This window comes from Ctenocephalides felis, unplaced genomic scaffold (genome assembly GCF_003426905.1).
Source record: "Ctenocephalides felis isolate EL2017-DRISC unplaced genomic scaffold, ASM342690v1 CF-g0.4_SCAFFOLD_02159, whole genome shotgun sequence".
NCBI lineage: Eukaryota > Metazoa > Arthropoda > Insecta > Siphonaptera > Pulicidae > Ctenocephalides > Ctenocephalides felis.
The window spans coordinates 61,589-81,745 of NW_020538313.1; the positions used below are offsets into that span (position 1 = coordinate 61,589).

The 20,157-nt window shown below is 28.0% G+C and overlaps 1 protein-coding gene across 1 annotated transcript; it reads left to right on the forward strand.

The window, feature by feature from the left end:
* Positions 1 to 839: 839 nt before the first annotated feature.
* On the forward strand, positions 840 to 5,421 carry LOC113380470 (chromosome-associated kinesin KIF4-like). The gene is made up of 7 exons (XM_026619702.1): positions 840 to 1,065; positions 1,217 to 1,389; positions 1,756 to 2,030; positions 2,495 to 2,703; positions 4,593 to 4,768; positions 4,925 to 5,053; positions 5,167 to 5,421. Exons 1-7 carry the CDS (start codon positions 840 to 842, stop codon positions 5,419 to 5,421), a joined length of 1,443 nt encoding a protein of 480 aa, XP_026475487.1.
* The last annotated feature ends 14,736 nt before the right edge of the window (positions 5,422 to 20,157 follow it).

The window sequence follows — 20,157 nt, forward strand, 5'->3', positions numbered from 1 at the left end:
TCATTCCGTTCCATATGCAGGCGATGATATATTTTGAGGTGTGCACCGATTTCAAAATGATAAAATAGCGATTTCCTACTAGAAAAATAATAACGTTGGCAATTTTCAAGAGCATGCTTATACTGAAAGTCAATACGAAGCAGTCCTCTTCTCCTAAACATGAAACTGATTTCGTGATTAATGGTCCGTGAAAATTTCCGAGGAGTCCGGTGACATTATGTAGTATGTATAATGACCTATAGTACTTCATCAGCGCGGGTTTCTCATCTGGCAACTGAAACTGGTTGCCCTCAAATGCGAATTGTACGCTGTTCACAACAAAAGCAAGAAAAATACTGTATGCCAAATGCGTATAATACAATTCCTTGGTTAAATATTGAAGTGACGGGACCGCCATCAAAGCCATGAGTGCTTGTTGAATGATTATTCCAATAAAATTGAAAAGTAATAGGTAGTATTTGTTTCCAAAAGATTCACTGATACATGCCCCGAGCGGCAGAAGAAAAATGATTAACAGTTTACGACATTGAAGAATTACCGACATTTCTTTTGCATCAAAAGCAATTTTATTGACCATAAACGAGTGCATCACTTTAATTAAGCATTTTATTTTTTTTATTTAATTTTATTGTCGTGGCAAAATTATTTTATTTTAGATTTTGAAATAATTAATTTAGTGCTATGGTTAAGGTAAGCTAATCTTCTTATAACAAATAGCAAGCATATTCATTAAAATATATTATGATATTTTATAACTTACGCATCTTCATAAATAAAATATAATAGAATATCTCATATAAGATCTACACCTGCTCAAACGATTTTTGAAAAAATTTCAGATGGCTGATTCTGCTGTTAGTGTACAGGTGGCTTTAAGGATAAGGCCTTTAGTCAAATCCGAAATTTCTAAAGGATATGTTAAATGCCTCGAAACAGTGCCAAATAAACCTCAAGTTTTAATAAAAAATCTTTCTTTTACTTACAACCATGTATTTCCACCAGAAGTTTCGCAAGCTCAATTTTATGACACTGCTGTGAAGGGTTTAGTTGATGGATTGTTTAAGGGTAATTTATTTCTACTAGAATTTAATTTTGACATAACATAACTTTGGTGTAGGTGAATTTATCTCTCATCTATAATCCCAAATTCTATTTTTATCTTCAGTATCTTTACTTTATTATTTATTATTTTGTTCAATCTAAAAATATATTTTAGGCTACAATGTGACAATATTAGCTTATGGTCAGACTGGCTCCGGAAAAACTCATTCCATGGGCATGGCTTATTCAGGTGGACCAGTCGAGGAGATGGGTGTTATACCAAGAGCAGTAAAAGACATTTTTCAAAAAATTTCAACTCTGACGGAGCAATATTATTTTCAATTACAAGTTAGATCAATATAAACTACTTTCCAAATATTAAAGTAATAAATTTAAAGTGTATTGTTAAGGAGCATATGGGGTTTAAATGAGAATTAAAATTTAAAAGCCATAACCTTTTTACACTGTAATTAGAGTTTATTTGAATACCCATAAATGGTCAGAAATTAAACATGTCAGATTTTCAAAATCTTTGCATTGTGTTTGTACTTCTATATGTTTGGTTGAATATAATTGTTCTGCACTCCTTAGGAGTGGATATGGATTGCTATTTAATATAATTTGCTTTTAGAAATCATAATAGTTTATGAAATTGTAAACATAATAATAACAGTAAGTCATTTCTTCAGTAAAGTATTTTCTCATGTTCTACAGGTATCATTTATGGAATTATATCAAGAACAATTATTTGATCTTTTATCAAAATCAAATAGAGATCAAAGTATAGTTGATATCAGAGAAGATCAACAAAAAAGAATTGTAATTCCTGGATTAACCGAAATTGAAGTAGGTGATGCAAAAGATGCATTAGATTGTTTAATTAGAGGATATCGTCGCAGAGCTGTAGGTGCAACTGCAATGAACAGTCAATCCAGTAAAAGTCATGCAATATTCACTATCCATATACAACAGCGAAAAATCAGCGATAAGTAAGTAATAGTCAGTAAAAGAAAAAAGCTTTACGTATTATTTTTTTGTTATTTAAAACTGGATCTAGTAATGATGAATGAAAATAATGGTTTTTGAATTGAAAATTATTTTAGTTCACCATGGTTGTCGCTTCGAAACCATACATACAAAGCATTTGTGCGAAAATTATGCGTGTGTAATGTTAGCGTTTTTTTGGATCTTCTGTTGACGTTTTCACAAAAACGATTGAACTGATTTCATAACTTCAAATGCCACTGTATGTAATTTGGTAAGGACTAGCATTGATTAGTTTTGTGCGACGTTTGCGATCATAGTTTTAAAGAACATAATAAAATATTATGGTCCTGCGACAAGAGGTTTAATTTTAATAAATTCATTAAAGTTTGAAAAAATTTGATACCAGCTTCTCTCTAGGTCGATTATTCCACATTTAAATGTCTGAATATTTCCTTTTTATTACTAGAAATAGTCTAACAAAATGCAAGTTACATTTGGTAGACTTGGCAGGATCTGAAAGAGCAAATAAAACAAAAGCAACTGGTAATCGCTTCCGAGAAAGTGTAAAAATTAATAAAGGATTGTTAGCTCTGGGTAATGTCATATCAAGATTGGGCGAGGGCTGTACGGGTTTCATAGGTTATCGTGACAGCAAATTAACAAGACTACTACAAGGTAAACTAAAACTTTAATTATTACATATTTATATATATATATATATATATATATATATTGTTACGAATGTGTGGGTGATGACCCACACACAGATATAAAATAAGACATGAATACTCCACTCCCTATACGCATATACGAGTAAAAACCATGTCACTGATGAGTGTGTTCGAAGGCCTGTGGGGTAGTTAGTCTAGGAACAATCTAGACTCTAGAAGTAGTCGTAGTCTTGGGCTAGTCGTTGTCGAGGGTGTGAGTTGCCTGCAGGGCTTCAGAGTCGGCAAGCGTGCGGTCAACCGCACGAAAGTGTTAATCAAAATGTTTATACGAGTAGTGTGATTCTAGAGAACGTTATGGGGCGCAGCGTTTCGGGAGCTGTCGCCGAACCGAAAGTAGACTTATTGTTAGTGTAATTAGAAAATGTGATTGTTAAGTTAGTGAATCGGGCCCGATATATGGACAGGTTATGGACACGAATCAAGTCGTTAAAGGCTTATATATATATATATATATATATATATATATATATATATATATATATCGTAGGGTCCGCCGTAGTCAAGATCGTTAACGCGATGACTTTGTATGGACAAGGTCGCGCGTTCGATTCCCCGCTCTGGCAACCTGGCATCGGGCAGCGCGATGTCCATTTTCAATTGAAAATATAGATCAAAATATGTTTCCAATTGAAAATAAGCCCATCTCGGGCACTGCGGTGTGAAATGGAAATGGGAAAAACTCTCACACTACTTCTTCCCTGAATCGAGTTATATTATTATATATATATCGTTGTGTTGAAAAAATATTTGAGTACTGTGCTATCCAAATATCTCTTGAGTATGGTCATTTTTGTTTAATTTGTGTTTACCGATCCCCAGACCAAAATGGTTCCACATTTAATACTCTCTTTACGATCTTCTAAATGAGCTGTCTAATAAATACGATAAAATAATTTTATGCGGCGATTTTAATATCCATTTTTAAAAAAACATACAAATTGTTAGATGATTTTAAGATCTTAATTCAATCATTTAATCTGAGCCAGACTATTCATACTCCAACTCGTGTAACTCCACAGTCGGCCTCGTGTATCGATAATTTTTTTACTAATGTACAATTCATTGAATCCTCTGTTACAAACACCACTCTATCGGATCATTACGGTATATCTCTTGCGATTGCATCTAAGGCAAAACCATTCAACAATAAAATAAGTTATTCGAGAATTTTCGACTCAGCCAATAAGCTATGTTTCAAAGCCTTACTGGAAAAGATAGCCTCGTATTCAGGATAATAATGACGCTAATGCTTTATTTATAACTTCATGTCATTCTTTCTATACAATTTTAATTTAGCTTTCCCTTCTTCAAAAAAAATCCAGGCCCCTAAACGGAATTTGCCCTGGTTCACTAAGGGCTTATGTATATCATTCAATAGATTAAAATTTCTAGAGCGTCTATCCAAACGGAATGGTACTTTATCGTTCCAAATTTACTTTTTGAAATATAGGCAAACGTTTAATGATTTAATTGATTAAAAGGCTTATATATATATATATATATATATATATATATATATATATATATTCCATTTTCAATTGAAAATATAGATCAAAATATGTTTCCAATGAAAATAAGCCCATCTGGGCACTGCGGTGTGAAATGGAAATGGAAAAACTCTCACACTACTTCTTCCTGAATCGAGTTGGAGTTTAACTCAGCTCACGGACCTGCCCTAGGGCAGAGCACTCTTATTATTATTATTATATATATATATATCGTACGGATATATACGGCATCCGATTCCGACATACAAGTTGTTTTGATACGAGTTTCAGTCATTCCGAATCGTTCATATCTGTTTGTCATGTGTGATATATTTTCAATTTCTAGATTCTCTTGGGGGCAATGCGGTTACATTAATGATAGCTTGTGTAAGCCCAGCGGATTACAACATAGAAGAAATAATGAGCACGTTACGATATGCAAATAGAGCAAACAAAATAAAAAATAAACCAATTGTAAATAAAGAGCACAAAAATGAACTTGTACTGAAATCGAGACAAGAGGTTACAACATTTTGCACAAATTTACTTATGTATATGTATATATATATATATATATTATATATCATTAAGAAAAATTAAGAAACTTGAAAAAATTCTAAAAGATTATTATTATTTATATAATACATACACATTATATACATTATTACATAATTTCAGATAAAGGATAATAATTTATTGAAAGCATTAGATTCATTAGATGATGAAACTAAGGGAGAGTTAAGCACAAGTGAAAGATCATGTAATATTCGTTTACATACAATTAAAGAAAGCATAGATGAAGTGCAGGTTTGTTTTCATATTTTATATCACTGACAGTTCAAAAAACTCTGCTTCTAATGATAAGTTTGAGAGTGATTTTTGAAATATAAAAGTATAGAATAACATGTTTATAAAATGAGACAGTCTTAAATCCATTTTTAGAAAACACTAATAAAGTTTATACTCATATTTTGGACCATGGTATTGAAAAAAGACCTGTATCAGTAGTGTCCTGTGAAAGCAGTGGTTTTCAAGAAGATGTTCACTTAGAATCATCTGAAAGCATTACTGACCTTGATGTAAAGGAACAACAAGATAACCATTTATCTCAGCAGGCAGCTTTAACAACAGGGCTCCAACAATTAAATAAGGAATGGCTTCGAAGCGAACATTAGTGGCACAAGTTGCACAAAAAGTGAATATGCCAATACCTGAACCTAAATATGCTCCAAAAGACTTATTTGATATGATTGCTGACCCAAGGCGTTCAGTTGATGCCCATAATGGTATTATTACAATCAAATATATTAATCTGATATTTTTATAGCAACAAAAATATGTAAATATGTGAAAAGATACAATGTTAGTATGGGAAAGTTAAAATAATTTTCATTGTATCTGCTTAGAGCGCGGTACTGAACTGGAGAATCAGCTAACAGAAGCAGTGGCGAAAGTTGCTCAATATCAACAGGAAATGGATAAGCTACGCGAGCAACATAGACATGAATTGGCTGAATTAATGACAGCTGAAAAAAAGGCTCAGAAAATGAAAAAAGATCCAGATCATCTTAAGCTGGATTTCGAGCCAATGAGTTCATCAGAAAGTGATGATGAGGTTTATGCAGATTCCGCTAAAAAAGATCCTGATTTTAGATACTAACGCCTATGTATAAGCAAGTCCGGTTAGTGAAGGTGAGTGAAATCATATTAATCAGTGAACATTTTACTTTTGATTATTTAAAATGAGTGATTTTTTTTTTACAATAATATTTGGGTTAAATAATGCTTAAAATTTATGACCGTACTGGATTTATGAGAGTCTGGGAACACAAAGCAAAAGCTTTGTGCATCTTGTTTCTCCAAATTAAATTAAAATTAAAGCATGAGATATACATAAATATCAATATTCTCAATTACTCTCTAATATATTAGCAAATTAGTTGGCAGTGTTTTCTCTCTCCGATGGTATCAATTGATTTTTTAGGTTTGCTCACGTAGTTGAAATATAAAAACTTTTTGTTATTGGATAGCAGACAAAAAAAACGGCAGTGTAAAAATTGGTTTGATAAATTTTGTTCTGGTGATTTTCACTCAAATATGAAAACGCTCTGGTCGTCCAACTTGTTGAATAAAAAAATTGATTACAAAAGTGATCTAAATTCACAAAACGAAATGGTGATTTATTCCATTATTGGCATCACATATTTTTGGCCACTCAACAAAAATTACTAGACCATATAATGCTGACCTTCCTTTTTTATTACTTTTGGTTTTGATCTTTACAAAACTCCTTTAATGCTAAACAATTCAATGATTATTCTTGATCAGTTTTTGTTAATAATAACCAGAATTTTAGAAGTGGGATTATGCTTGCTTGAAGTAGCTTAAAAGATGACAAAAATCAGTGATAAAATAGACAATGCATTTAGAATAAAGTTATTTAGTTTCATAAAAAAAATGTTGATTTTCTTCCGCACTTAATTTAGTTGCCAACTTGATATTATATAATCATGTTTATAATTTTTTTTTGAAAAAACTTTCCTTTTGGTCAATTATTCCTTTTTTTGCTCATATACAGAAACTGCCAAGGCATAAGCGAGTGTCAGCAGATGTAAGCCAATGTAGCTGTAAAGGTAAATGTGAAAACAGATTATGTGGTTGTCGCAAAAACAACAGGAAATGTTACAGGAAATGCAAGTGCTCAAAAGAAAACTGCAAAAATATGTAATAACACCAAATCCGATACTAGTGAATGCAGGTGATATGTTTTTTCTTAAATATAAGGATATATCCTTATATTTATGAAAAAACATATCATTTCATATATGAAATGAGTAATAAGACTGACAATATTTTCAAGATTAATAATTACCTGTTTTAATGCCATATTATTACTTAAAAGGCTGAATTAGATGTTTAATAATTTAGTATAGAAGAATCAACATTTAATGAGAAATAATTATAAGTAATTTCATGAATTCTTTCCTAGATTGAAATAATTAGAAACAAAAAATGAATTGTTGATCTAATACATTCCATTGATTTTAAATTTCTAAAAATAATTATTTAATGTTTATTATAGGGTATTAATATAATATTAAATTAGTATTGCTTGTTATTGTAGATTTAATTTTTTCTTAACGCAAAGGCTCGTTTTACGAAAAATGTATATATAGTTAAAATAGTGTATAGAAAATTTACATACAGCTAACAATTTTAAAATGTAACTTAAATTTTTACTATAAATAATATATGCATATAAAAGGTGCAAAGCAATGGTTTTAAAGGTCTTTTTGAAAGATTAGGTTTTGATATTTAAGTATTTTGATATCAAACTGTATATATGTAATAGTTAATAAAAATAAATCTATTTTATTAAATGTATTGTTTTTGTTAAGTTCTTTTGATGTCTGTTCGCCGATTCAACAAAATCCAGGTCTATGGAATTTCATTGTTTAGTTTCAAATGCTTGTCAGGTGAGCAATTTATCAATAATTATTGAATTAAATCATACTAAAAAAAACTTCTTCAAATCGACCAAAAATGGTTTAATAAGAATTACATTTTTATAGGTTTAAAGAAATTCATATAGGTAAAACATTAATTTCAGTATCTGTTTAGTTTTTTTTTCTTCAAATAACACTTAATATTTAGTATTAGATTCAATTTCTAAAGTATAACTGTACTTACTGACCTTGATGTAAAGGAACAACAAGATAACCATTTATCTCAGCAGGCAGCTTTAACAACAGGGCTCCAACAATTAAATAAGGAATTGGCTTGGAAGCGAACATTAGTGGCACAAGTTGCACAAAAAGTGAATATGCCAATACCTGAACCTAAATATGCTCCAAAAGACTTATTTGATATGATTGCTGACCCAAGGCGTTCAGTTGATGTCCATAATGGTATTATTACAATCAAATCTATTAATCTGATATTTTTATAGCAACAAAAATATGTAAATATGTGAAAAGATACAATGTTAGTATGGGAAAGTTAAAATAATTTTTCATTGTATCTGCTTAGAGCGCGGTACTGAACTGGAGAATCAGCTAACAGAAGCAGTGGCGAAAGTTGCTCAATATCAACAGGAAATGGATAAGCTACGCGAGCAACATAGACATGAATTGAAGACGCAAAAGCTTTGTGCATCTTGTTTCTCCAAATTAAATTAAAATTAAAGCATGAGATATACATAAATATCAATATTCTCAATTACTCTCTAATATATTAGCAAATTAGTTGGCAGTGGTTTTCTCTCTCCGATGGTATCAATTGATTTTTTAGGTTTGCTCACGTAGTTGAAATATAAAAACTTTTTGTTATTGGATAGCAGACAAAAAAAACGGCAGTGTAAAAATTGGTTTGATAAATTTTGTTCTGGTGATTTTTCACTCAAATATGAAAACGCTCTGGTCGTCCAACTTGTCTGAATAAAAAATTGATTACAAAAGTGATCTAAATTCACAAAACGAAATGGTGATTTATTCCATTATTGGCATCACATATTTTTGGCCACTCAACAAAATTACTAGACCATATAATGCTGACCTTGCCTTTTTTTATTACTTTTGTTTTGATCTTTACAAAACTCCTTTAATGCTAAACAATTCAATGATTATTCTTGATTCAGTTTTTTTTAATAATAACCAGAAGTTTTTAGAAGTGGGATTATGCTTGCTTGAAGTAGCTTAAAAGATGACAAAAATCAGTGATAAAAATAGACAATGCATTTCAGAATAAAGTTATTTAGTTTCATAAAAAAAATGTTGATTTTCTTCCGCACTTAATTTAGTTGCCAACTTGATATCATATAATCATGTTTATAAGTTTTTTTTGAAAAACTTTTCTTTTGGTCAATTATTCCTTTTTTTGCTCATATACAGACACTGCCAAGGCATAAGCGAGTGTCAGCAGATGTAAGCCAATGTAGCTGTAAAGGTAAATGTGAAAACAGATTATGTGGTTGTCGCAAAAACAACAGGAAATGTAATAGCGCCTGCAAGTGCTCAAAAGAAAACTGCAAAAACATGGCACAAGAAGAGCACTCTGGATCAATGAATATTAAGGAGGAGACTCTAGATAGTATATGCATACCAGTACCTAATAACACCAAATCAGATACTAGTGAATGCAGGTGATATGTTTTTTCTTAAATATAAGGATATATCCTTATATTTAGGAAAAACATATCATTTCATATATGAAATGAGTAATAAGACTGACAATATTTTCAAGATTAATAATTACCTGTTTTAATGCCATATTATTACTTAAAAGGCTGAATTAGATGTTTAATAATTTAGTATAGAAGAATTAACATTTAAATGAGAAGCAATTATAAGTAATTTCATGAATTTCTTCTTAGATTGGAATAATTAGAAACAAAATGAATTGTTGATCTAATACATTCCATTGATTTTAAATTTCTAAAAACAATTATTTAATGTTTATTATAGGTTATTAATATAATATTAAATTAGTATTGCTTGTTATTGTAGATTTAATTTTTTTCTTAACGTAAAGGCTCGTTTTACGAAAATGTATATATAGTTAAAATAGTGTATAGAAAATTTACATATAGCTAACAATTTTAAAATGTAACTTGAGTTGAGTCTTAGAAATTTTTACTAAACAGCATATAAAAGGTGCAAAGCAATAGTTTTAAAGGTCTTTTTGAAAGATTAGGTTTTGATTAGTTTTAAGTATTTTGATATCAAACTGTATATATGCAATAGTTAATAAAAATAAATCTATTTTATTAAATGTATTGTTTTTGTTAAGTTCTTTTGATGTCTGTTCGCCGATTCAACAAAATCCAGGTCTATGGAATTTCATTGTTTAGTTTCAAATGCTTGTCAGGTGAGCAATTTATCAATAATTATTGAATTAAATCATACTTAAAAAAAACTTCTTCAAATCGACCAAAAATGGTTTAAATAAGAATTACATTTTTATAGGTTTAAAGAAATTCATATAGGTAAAACATTAATTTCAGTACCTGTTTAGTTTTTTTTTCTTCTTCAAATAACACTTAATATTTAGTATTAGATTCAATTTCTAAAGTATAACTGTACTTTTGATTTGATTTTATAGATTTAGTGGAGAAAAGTTATATTGAAAAAAATTATCTACTTAGAAGAGGAATCAGTGCCGACATACTTTTAGTATTAAGCATGTGTTTTAAAAATAAGTTTTTATAATCACAAAAATGTGAATAAAACATTTATATAACAGCACTAAATGAATGTCAATCAAACTCTTAAAAAAAGCTTAATAATTTTTGCTTCTTTATTTTATTTCCTTCCCATAGAGACAATTAAATTAGACAGAAATTCAGCAATCCTGAACCGATTTTAAAAAATTGAAAAATATCAGTTGGAAATCGTGCTAATTAGTTTCTCGTAAAGATCGGCGGGTCGTTTTTTCGTAATCAATTGTTAATTTTTTGAGGATTTCATTAATATATATAGAGGATTTCATTAATATATATACTGTTATTAAACGGATATAATAATACATTAACTTATTATTATGTTTTCGAAATATTTAATAAATGAGTATACTGTATAATGAACATCAGTAAAACCTACCATTGATTTCGTTATTCACATCATTAGTACTTTCTGTCAAATATTTGTTGGATTACATCATAGATAAACAAGTCTGTTATTAAACGGATATAATAATACATTAACTATTATTATGTTTCGAAATATTTATTAATGAGTATATGTATAATGAAACATATAAAACCACCATTGATTTCGTTATTCACATCATTAGTACTTTCTGTCAAATATTTGTTGGATTACATCATAGATAAACAAGTGGATTTTTAAATAAAGTAAAGTAGTAATGTGCTAAAAAAATTATTTGAACTAATTTATATTTAAATTGACGTTTAAAAATTGACATTAAGAGCTCCAGTTTCTGACCCTCAGATTCTTCGTGTGGCAGTTTCTGACCCTGACCGTATTTTAAATAAACTGAAATTATTATTAAAATAAATAAATTAAATATTTATTCTAAAAATATACAGTTTGTTAAAATTTAACGTATAAATAGTTCAAGTCTTGTTATAACATATTACACAAACAAAAAATTAAATTAATTATTTAAATTACTTGGACTTTTTTTTTATTTTAAGAGCTTTTTGTTTTCTTTTTTTCTTCAAGTTTTTCTTTTTAATTATTTTTTCTGCCTCCTTGATGGCTTTATTTTTGGACCTTTCAGCTTTTTTCAATTCTATTTCTTCTTCTAATTTTCATTTAATTAATTGTAATTGTATAATTGTATAATAATAAAAATATTAGTAAACTAAAACAGTCATAATTTAAGCGTTGATAAAACTGACATTTTTTTATTAATAATTTATCACTTAAAAGATGTATTTACAAGATTTAAATACAATCTTTCATTTATACCAATGAATATTAAATGTAAATTAATCACTTTACTACGAAAAATAGTAAAAAATATAAGATAACAATAAATATTATTATTTTTACATTTAATGAACAAGTGACTAAAAACATGTAAAAGATAACCTAGCTTTTAGAAAGTTAGAATTGTAGGGTCAACAACTGTGACATACACTTAAAATTGAGCCTAGTTATTGACCCTCAAATTTCAGTAATAAAACTAAATTTAATATGTTTTATAAATATTTTAAAATGAATTTTAATTAATTATTGACTTATTTGTATATTTTTAGTTAGATTTTCGTACTTACATCATAATTAGTGCACGAACTCAATTGTCGTAGCTCCTTACATAAACTGTTTAGACTAAAGCTAAAAAATGGCTTCCACAGTCACTTTTGGTTTAAAAAATTTTTTTTATTTAGTTAATATTTTTTATATTTTTTTAATTGACATTAATGAGGCATAGAATAAATTACTGTCAATTAAGAAAAAAATTATTTTCACATTAAATGTATAGTTTTTTAATTAATTCCAAAAAAAGTTGAAAAGGTCAGAAACTGGGCCAGGGTCAATAACTGGGTCTTTTACCTTATATATATATATTTTGTAGAGTTTCGAACAAGAATCCAAAAATAATACAAAATAAAAAAACAAGAAAAGTTTTTAATAAACAATTTCTTTATTTAATTATTTGTTTACTGTCAACGTTTCGGAACTAGGTACGTTCCATCTTCAGGACATCTGTCAAGAAACATGATCTTGATAAGATTTAAGCAAACAATATGTTTAAGAATAGAAAATAGATTCTTCTTAAATAATAAATTAATTGTAACAAATAATAATGTACAGAAATATGATAATATGATCAAAATGAAAATGATAAAAATAAATGAGTGGATTATCAGAACAGGATATTAAAAATGATAGAAATTTTTTTTTTGAAAGTTATGGAAAATTTTTTTAAGAAAGGATTAATGATAAAATTGAATTAATTACCTGTATGTTTGAATATACGTTAGCACTTTTTCACTAAACAAGAATTTTTGACAAAAAATGAATTTGTGAGTTATTTTTCCGCCGAATAGTTAACTTTTGTAAATCAAAATACTAAAAGTGTTGTCTTTTTTAAAATTATTATTTGAAAACAAATAATATTGTTTTTTCGATGTTATACTATTGGCTTTTGGAAGCGAACTAACTGATTCTACATCAATTAAAAAATTTGTATGACTTTTTATTTTTTATTTTTTCCATACGTTTCGACACATTGTTTTGTGTCATCTTCAGTGGACTATGTAATTGAATTAATCCTAATTATTTCATATTATAAATGTTCACAATGCACAATCCTAATTATTTCATATTATAAATGTTCACAATGCAACAAAAAACCAATCTTTGTCATTTTAAATTGAACCATATATAAATTTTTGAATGAGATTTTTTATGAACTTGTAAAGTACATCACGCCGTACATTTCTGTGCTCCGATGCATTGTGAACATTTATAATATGAAATAATTAGGATTAATTCAATTACATAGTCCACTGAAGATGACACAAAACAATGTGTCGAAACGTATGGAAAAAATAAAAATGTTTTAAAGTCATACAAATTTTTTAATTGATGTTTTGCCCTGAAAACTGAATATCATATATATATATATATATATATATATATATATATATATATATATATATATATATATATATATATAGACACAAACTTGTAAATAAATAAATATATATATATATATATATATATATATATATGCCCAAGAAACAATTTCATTATATTATTTCACCATCTGAAGACAAACCTCTCGCTTTATATATATTTATATATATATATATATATATATATATATATATATATATATATATATATATATCAAGATGTTGAATCAGTGCACGTGAATAAAACTCTGTAATTCTTATTACATCAAATAAATTGGTTTTAGTAATTGTTTAGTAAAACTTGTCGCAAATATCAAAATTATTCGGATGTTACACACAAAGTTGTATTTCATTATTAATAAACAATACTTGTTAGTCTCCATTATATATTCATTAAACAATATTAGAAATAAATTCTTTTTCTACTTACCGATTAACGACACCGCCATACACGAGACCGATAGCAAAACTTTTCGCGTCCAAAAACACTATAAATATTCACCACCCGTGGCATCGACATTAATATTTATATTCTCCAACAGTTGATAAACACTTTGATATATATTTTAAATATTGTTGCAATGTATTTACTAAATTATTTAAAATATTATAACACAACGTAAGGAGCACGTCCATCAGTCAGAACCACACTTTGCAAAAGAACGAAACGAACATGAACGAACACGAACGACGAGCGACGAACATAGATAGATCATTTCGATAAATAAATTGAATAAAAGAATTGTAAATAGATTTAATGATAAAAGACATATATTTTGTTTATATAATATTGATTTTTAATGATAATAGATAGTTTTTATGCGTTTTGAAGTGTAAATTAAGTGTTTAAATTTGTAGTTTTGAATTTGCCGCCATTACGCAAATAGTGTGTACACTCAACGTCAAAAAATATTATGATTTTGAGCTTAGTTTCATTTTTATGATGCCTCTCTTTTCTATTTCCACCTGATCTGCACCGTGTATTGTAGAAAGGAAGTACACATTCCTTTTGTCTTTCCATCTCATGGCCATCAATCTCTCCTTTCTAAAAGATCTTACGTATCCAGGATTCACTTCTTTTGGATTTTTTATATTAATTGGTAAACCTTTTCTATTAGATCTCACTGTTCCATATGCATCTCTTTTGAAAACCGATAACAATTTGAATAGTTCCACAGAACTATAAAAATTATCGATAGTGAGGCAATATCCCTTATTTATTAATGGCTTCATCAAACTCATAACGATTTGAGATGATATTGACAAATTTGGGAACTCACTATCGATAATTGTCCCTTTTCCCGTATATAACATCATAGACCACATATTCGCTCAGAGCGTGACTGCAGCGCCCATGCAGCGCTGGAATAAATATGAACTAACTAAGGCTATCAGTGTGTGGTTTTTATGGGTTTTATATGTTTGTTAAAGAAAAAAGATATTAAATAATTGTTATAAATAATAATAAACATTATACAGTAATAATGTGAACGCTCAATATTTATTGAAATTATTAAATTTACTTCAACGCACCTAAAACATAGTTAAGTGTAATGATTAATTTAAAAAAGAAATGCAGTAAACATTTTTAAGGTTAAGTGCCTTAAAGCATATGTCATGAGCTCGGAATAGTTCTTGATAAAAACAATATAATAATGATAAAAATATTTTATCAATAGAATAAGTAAATAATAAATTAATTTACTCATTTTTTTATTGTTTTTGGTCAAACTAAAGACTTAGACATTATTATAAAGACATGATTTAGGCATTATTATAAAGACAAGACCCAAATAAAATCAAATAAAATTGCAGGAAAAAAACGACTTTAACTTTTCGAGTCTTGTAAATTGAAGGAAATATTGTTGACAAGTAGGTTGGATTCAATACCTCGTCCGATTCACTGCAAATGCGATCATTATTTAAACTGATTGTATAATAAACATTTTACGCTTTTTATTTTTCTTTTAATCACAAAATTACATTTATTATATAATAACATGTAATTAATAGATAAATAATAGTTACACATAATCAATATACAATATATAAATATATATTTATCATTATTTCAGCCTTGTATTACATTGTTTGCAAAACAATATTTTCTAGTAAGCATTAAATTTTGATAAAATAACAATTTATTGACTTATAATTTTTCTTTTTGCTAAAAAACATAACAATTTTCCAACTATTCACAGTACTCCGAATTGAATTTTTATAACTATAAGGTTATGATACTTACTTTATTCTTCTAACCGCAGCGATCCACTTTTCCCATTGATTTTCTTTCCACTTAGCTGTAGAAAATGTATAGAATTTGCAGTCACTTTTTCTGCTAGTATTTCTACAACCCACTATACAACAGCTTTGGTGGCTTATTTTTAATTATCTTATTTAAATTTGAAATAAACCAATATGTTATGTGTTTTTGTTTAAAATTTCTGTTATAGTAGCTTACTTTAATGCTCAAAGTAGCCACAACGAACGCTTCGGTCGATTTGACTTCCCCTTCCATGCCTTCGCACATAGCCAATACCCAGTTTTCGATACGCACAAGAAGTAACTTTTGATGCCAAATCTTGCACGTTTCATGGGCATATATTGTTTCCAGCTTAGTGCTCCTTTATACAACATTAGGCTTTCGTCAATTGTAATTTTCCTTTGAAGGGTATAAGCAGTTTTAAATTTTTTATTCAGAAAATCATATACAGGCCAAATTTTATTCAGTTTCGGATAAGGATGTAAATCATAATTATAGGTTTCATTATTCATAAAATGTAAATACTTTTTGATCAATTTGAACCGCCTATTGGACATTACTTTGGAAAAAAATGGAGTGGCAATAATAGGGTTTTTCGACCAATACATATTTTCATCTGGCTTGTATACGATACTCATATTTAACACTATTGCAAAAAATATTCGCATTTCTGCTGCTGTGACATTCCAATCCATTACAGCACCAGACGTTGAAGGCTCCGTTCTCTGTTCTTGTATAAAATATACATTTGTTTCTTCAACAATTTTTTCAACCAAATAAATAAAAAATTGCAGAGGTGTGAAAATAATTGCAGAGGTGTTGTTAGCAATGCAACATCTTCATTTATGGAAGAATTTCCCATAAATTCAAAAGGAGTTTGTGGCTGTGGAGTATTTGTACTTATATTAATTTCAGTCCAACCATCAAATTCAATTTCATCATCAAAGTCTAACTCTCTTTCAGATTCCAACCTAATAATCGTTGATGTAGAACTGCAGTCTGAACAATCTAAATCAATCTTCTCAAAATTATGATTTCTTGATAATAAAAAAATTATATAATGGCACATAAATTTTATGGATAAATTGAAATAATTCGGATTCATACTTACCAATTTCTGCGAAACAAAAGCAAATTTAACAAAATATAATTATAACAAAAGTACGTGTGATAGCTACGGAAGTTAAAATCAGAATATATAAATCCTTATCTAATTAGAGATAAAACGCTCGACAGTAATCATTGATTGATTCTCATTATAAATAAGACAATCTTATAACAATAACATGTTCCTTGATGGATATTTAGACATGCGTTTTTAAGAGTTCATTAATCATACCAAAAGTCGTTAAAGTTCATTTTCTTATATATACAATAGATAATTCAACTGTTATTATCATATCTAAACTAAACATATCCAAATATATAGTCATCGTAGGCTTTTTATCGCATAACACTTAAACAAAAGTTTTGGCGAGCTATTTAGGTATTTACATAAAATTTGTCAACAGTCTAAAATAAAGTTAATACGTTTAGTAATAATTATTTAATGTGTAAAAATACATTTTGTTTATATAATATTCAATTATATATTAGTAATGCATTGTTTTGGAGTGTAAATTCAGTTTTTAACTTTGTAATTTTAAATTTGGCGCCTCTTACGCAAATATTGATGTACACTCAACGTCAAAAATTATTAATATTTTCCGCCATTTTAATAATCGTATTGCAAAAATTATTTTTATTTCACTAAAAACTTAAAATAACAATGTTAGTGTATAAAGATAGATAATAACTCTTGATTAATTAAATAAAGTAAGTGTAAGTGTCATTTTGCCTTAAATTTCCAATGTCCGACATAATAAAAAATTACATTAAATTTATGAACAATTTAAGTCTGAAATAAAGTTAATACGCTTAATATTATACATTTGATGATTGCAAATGTATTTTGTTTTTATTTTATTGATTTAAAGATTGTTTGTTGGTCTTTATTATACGTTTTGAAGTGTAAATTAAGTTTTTAACTTTGTAGTTTTAAATTTGGCGCCTCGTACGCAAATATTGTGTGTACACTCAACGTCAAAAAATATTACAATTTTCCGCCATTTTAATAATCGAATTGTAAAAATGATTTTTATTTAACTAAAAACGTAAAATAACAATGTTATTGTATACATATAGATAATAACTGGTGTTTAAATAAATAAACTAGTTGTAAGTGTCATTTTGCCTGAAGGCAAGTTGCACAAAAGTGTTGACACGTATAAATATGTGACTTAATGTAGAAAATTTGACAGCTAATTATTTACATCAACTGTCAACTGTCAAGTGTTTTTAAAATAAACAATTACATAATTATAATGAGACTGAGATTTTTATATAATATTTTTCCAACTGATTTTTAATATATGGTGCTTGTTAGTGGTTTTGTGATAAAAGTTTTGGCCGTGTTTCAACAAAGGTTCCATTCAATCTTGATATCAATCAGCAGCGATATCAGTTTTCTGATATCAAGTACTTTCTTATAGACGCTTATTGTATTCTTTGTTTAGTTTGTATAAATATTTATTGAATGAAAGAATATACTTCTTGTATTGATGTCTTTATCATTTTATCGTATCGCTTTTATTTACGATAAAAAGTTTAACACAAATAATAATAGAAACAGAACTAAATATCAGAGGTTTCTTGAATCTAGGGGATGCAGGGTATAAATGTAAATTATATGTCTTTTTTTTCTCGAATTTTTCAGCGGTATATATATATATATATATATATATATATATATATATATATATATATATATACAGGGCCGGTCCTGGGGTCCTTAGCGCCCGCATGCAACTTTTTTTCTAGCGCCCCCCACCCCCTTTAAATTTTAACTGTTTTAATAGTTTGGCATGTAAATTATATAAATATTTACATATTTTTTAAAAAAATATTTTTAATTATTCTAGATTTAGTACATAAAAAATTAAATATAATCTAAATAATTAAGTATATAATTATAATCAAATATTTTTTAATTTCCAATTATTTTTAACGTATGTGTTATATTAATATTTGGGTTTTGAAACATTTTACTTATTTATTATGCAATTTTTTCTATTGAGCAACTCATGCCAAGAGAGCTAAAAAAAACTAGCTTTTCAATTTCAATCAAAATACTCATATTTCATGTTGAATTTTTCAAATTTTAATTTAATTTAATTTCATTATTTACAATATCCAAAATTGCGTCGTAAACTTCTCCTGATTGATATCGTAAGAGCCGTATTGTATTTATCCTTGCTTTCGCGTCATATTCAGGGTATCAGGTTTTAAAGTTAAATTTTCAACGTATTTTAGAAGTATTGTCCAAAAATCAGTAAAAAGTGACCAGAAATTACACATTTCCTGAACTATATTGGAAAAAACTAATTATATGTGATTTGTAATATTTCTGCATAGTTAACTATTATTAAATTTAGAGTATGGACACCACTAGGTATAACAAAAATCTTGAGATTTTCGTTCCAAAGTAAATTTTGCTCCCATTTTTCATATTTGTTCCATATCCATAACCCTAACTATGTCTTCAACATTCAAAGTTCATCAGATGCAAAACATTTGCAACAAAAACAAAGGTTACAATTCAATTTTTCGGAATAAACTTGCCCTTTTCTAAGCACTGACTCCCCATTTTTCATTTTTCCGATTATATTTTGTTTAAACTAAATCAGCTTGCTATTTTTCGTCAATAATGCCCAATAATTAATTTAATCACTCGCAGGTTTGCGCTTATGAAATTGAACACTAATTTACTTTTCAAGTTCACGGTAACTTCAAACAAAACTAGTTGGTTTGGTATTTAGCCTTGAGGCAAGTTACATGAACTTGACGATATGTGTAAATAATCGACTTAATAAAAAAAATGTGTAAATAGTATACTACATCAATCCTACTTTAAAAAAAACGATAATATTTTTAGGAAAGTTTGACGAATTTTTAAAATTAAACTACTTGTAAGGCCGTAATATTACAGTAAGTTCTATAAGACCATGATGTATATCGCCAAAAAAAGTTCCATGAAAAACGGCTTAAATTTTTTTTCAACAGTTCATTACAAGAAAACGGCTCGGTACATTTTCACCTAAAATTAATCAGTATCATTCCCAACTAATATCTTTCGAACAGTTTTTGATTTTTTAAAATCGGTTAGGTAGTTTTAGCTTGAATGTGGACGAAAAGTTTAACATTTTTTTTTAAATTACAAAGAAACGGTTTGGCAGATCGTCTCACAAAACTGACAAACGATAGTCCTCATTGAGATACATCAAATCGCTTTTAAATTTCTGAAATCGGTTCAGGCGTTTTTTTCCTTCCTTTTAAGAAAACGTCGATCAAAGGTTTAATTTTGACAAATGCCAAAAAAACGATACTAATTTTTGCAAACTTTGAAGATTTTTTAAAATTAAACGACTTGTCGTAGGACCGTAATATTTTAGTATGACCTATAAGACTGTGGTATCTACCGTCAAAAAAAAATTATAAAAATCG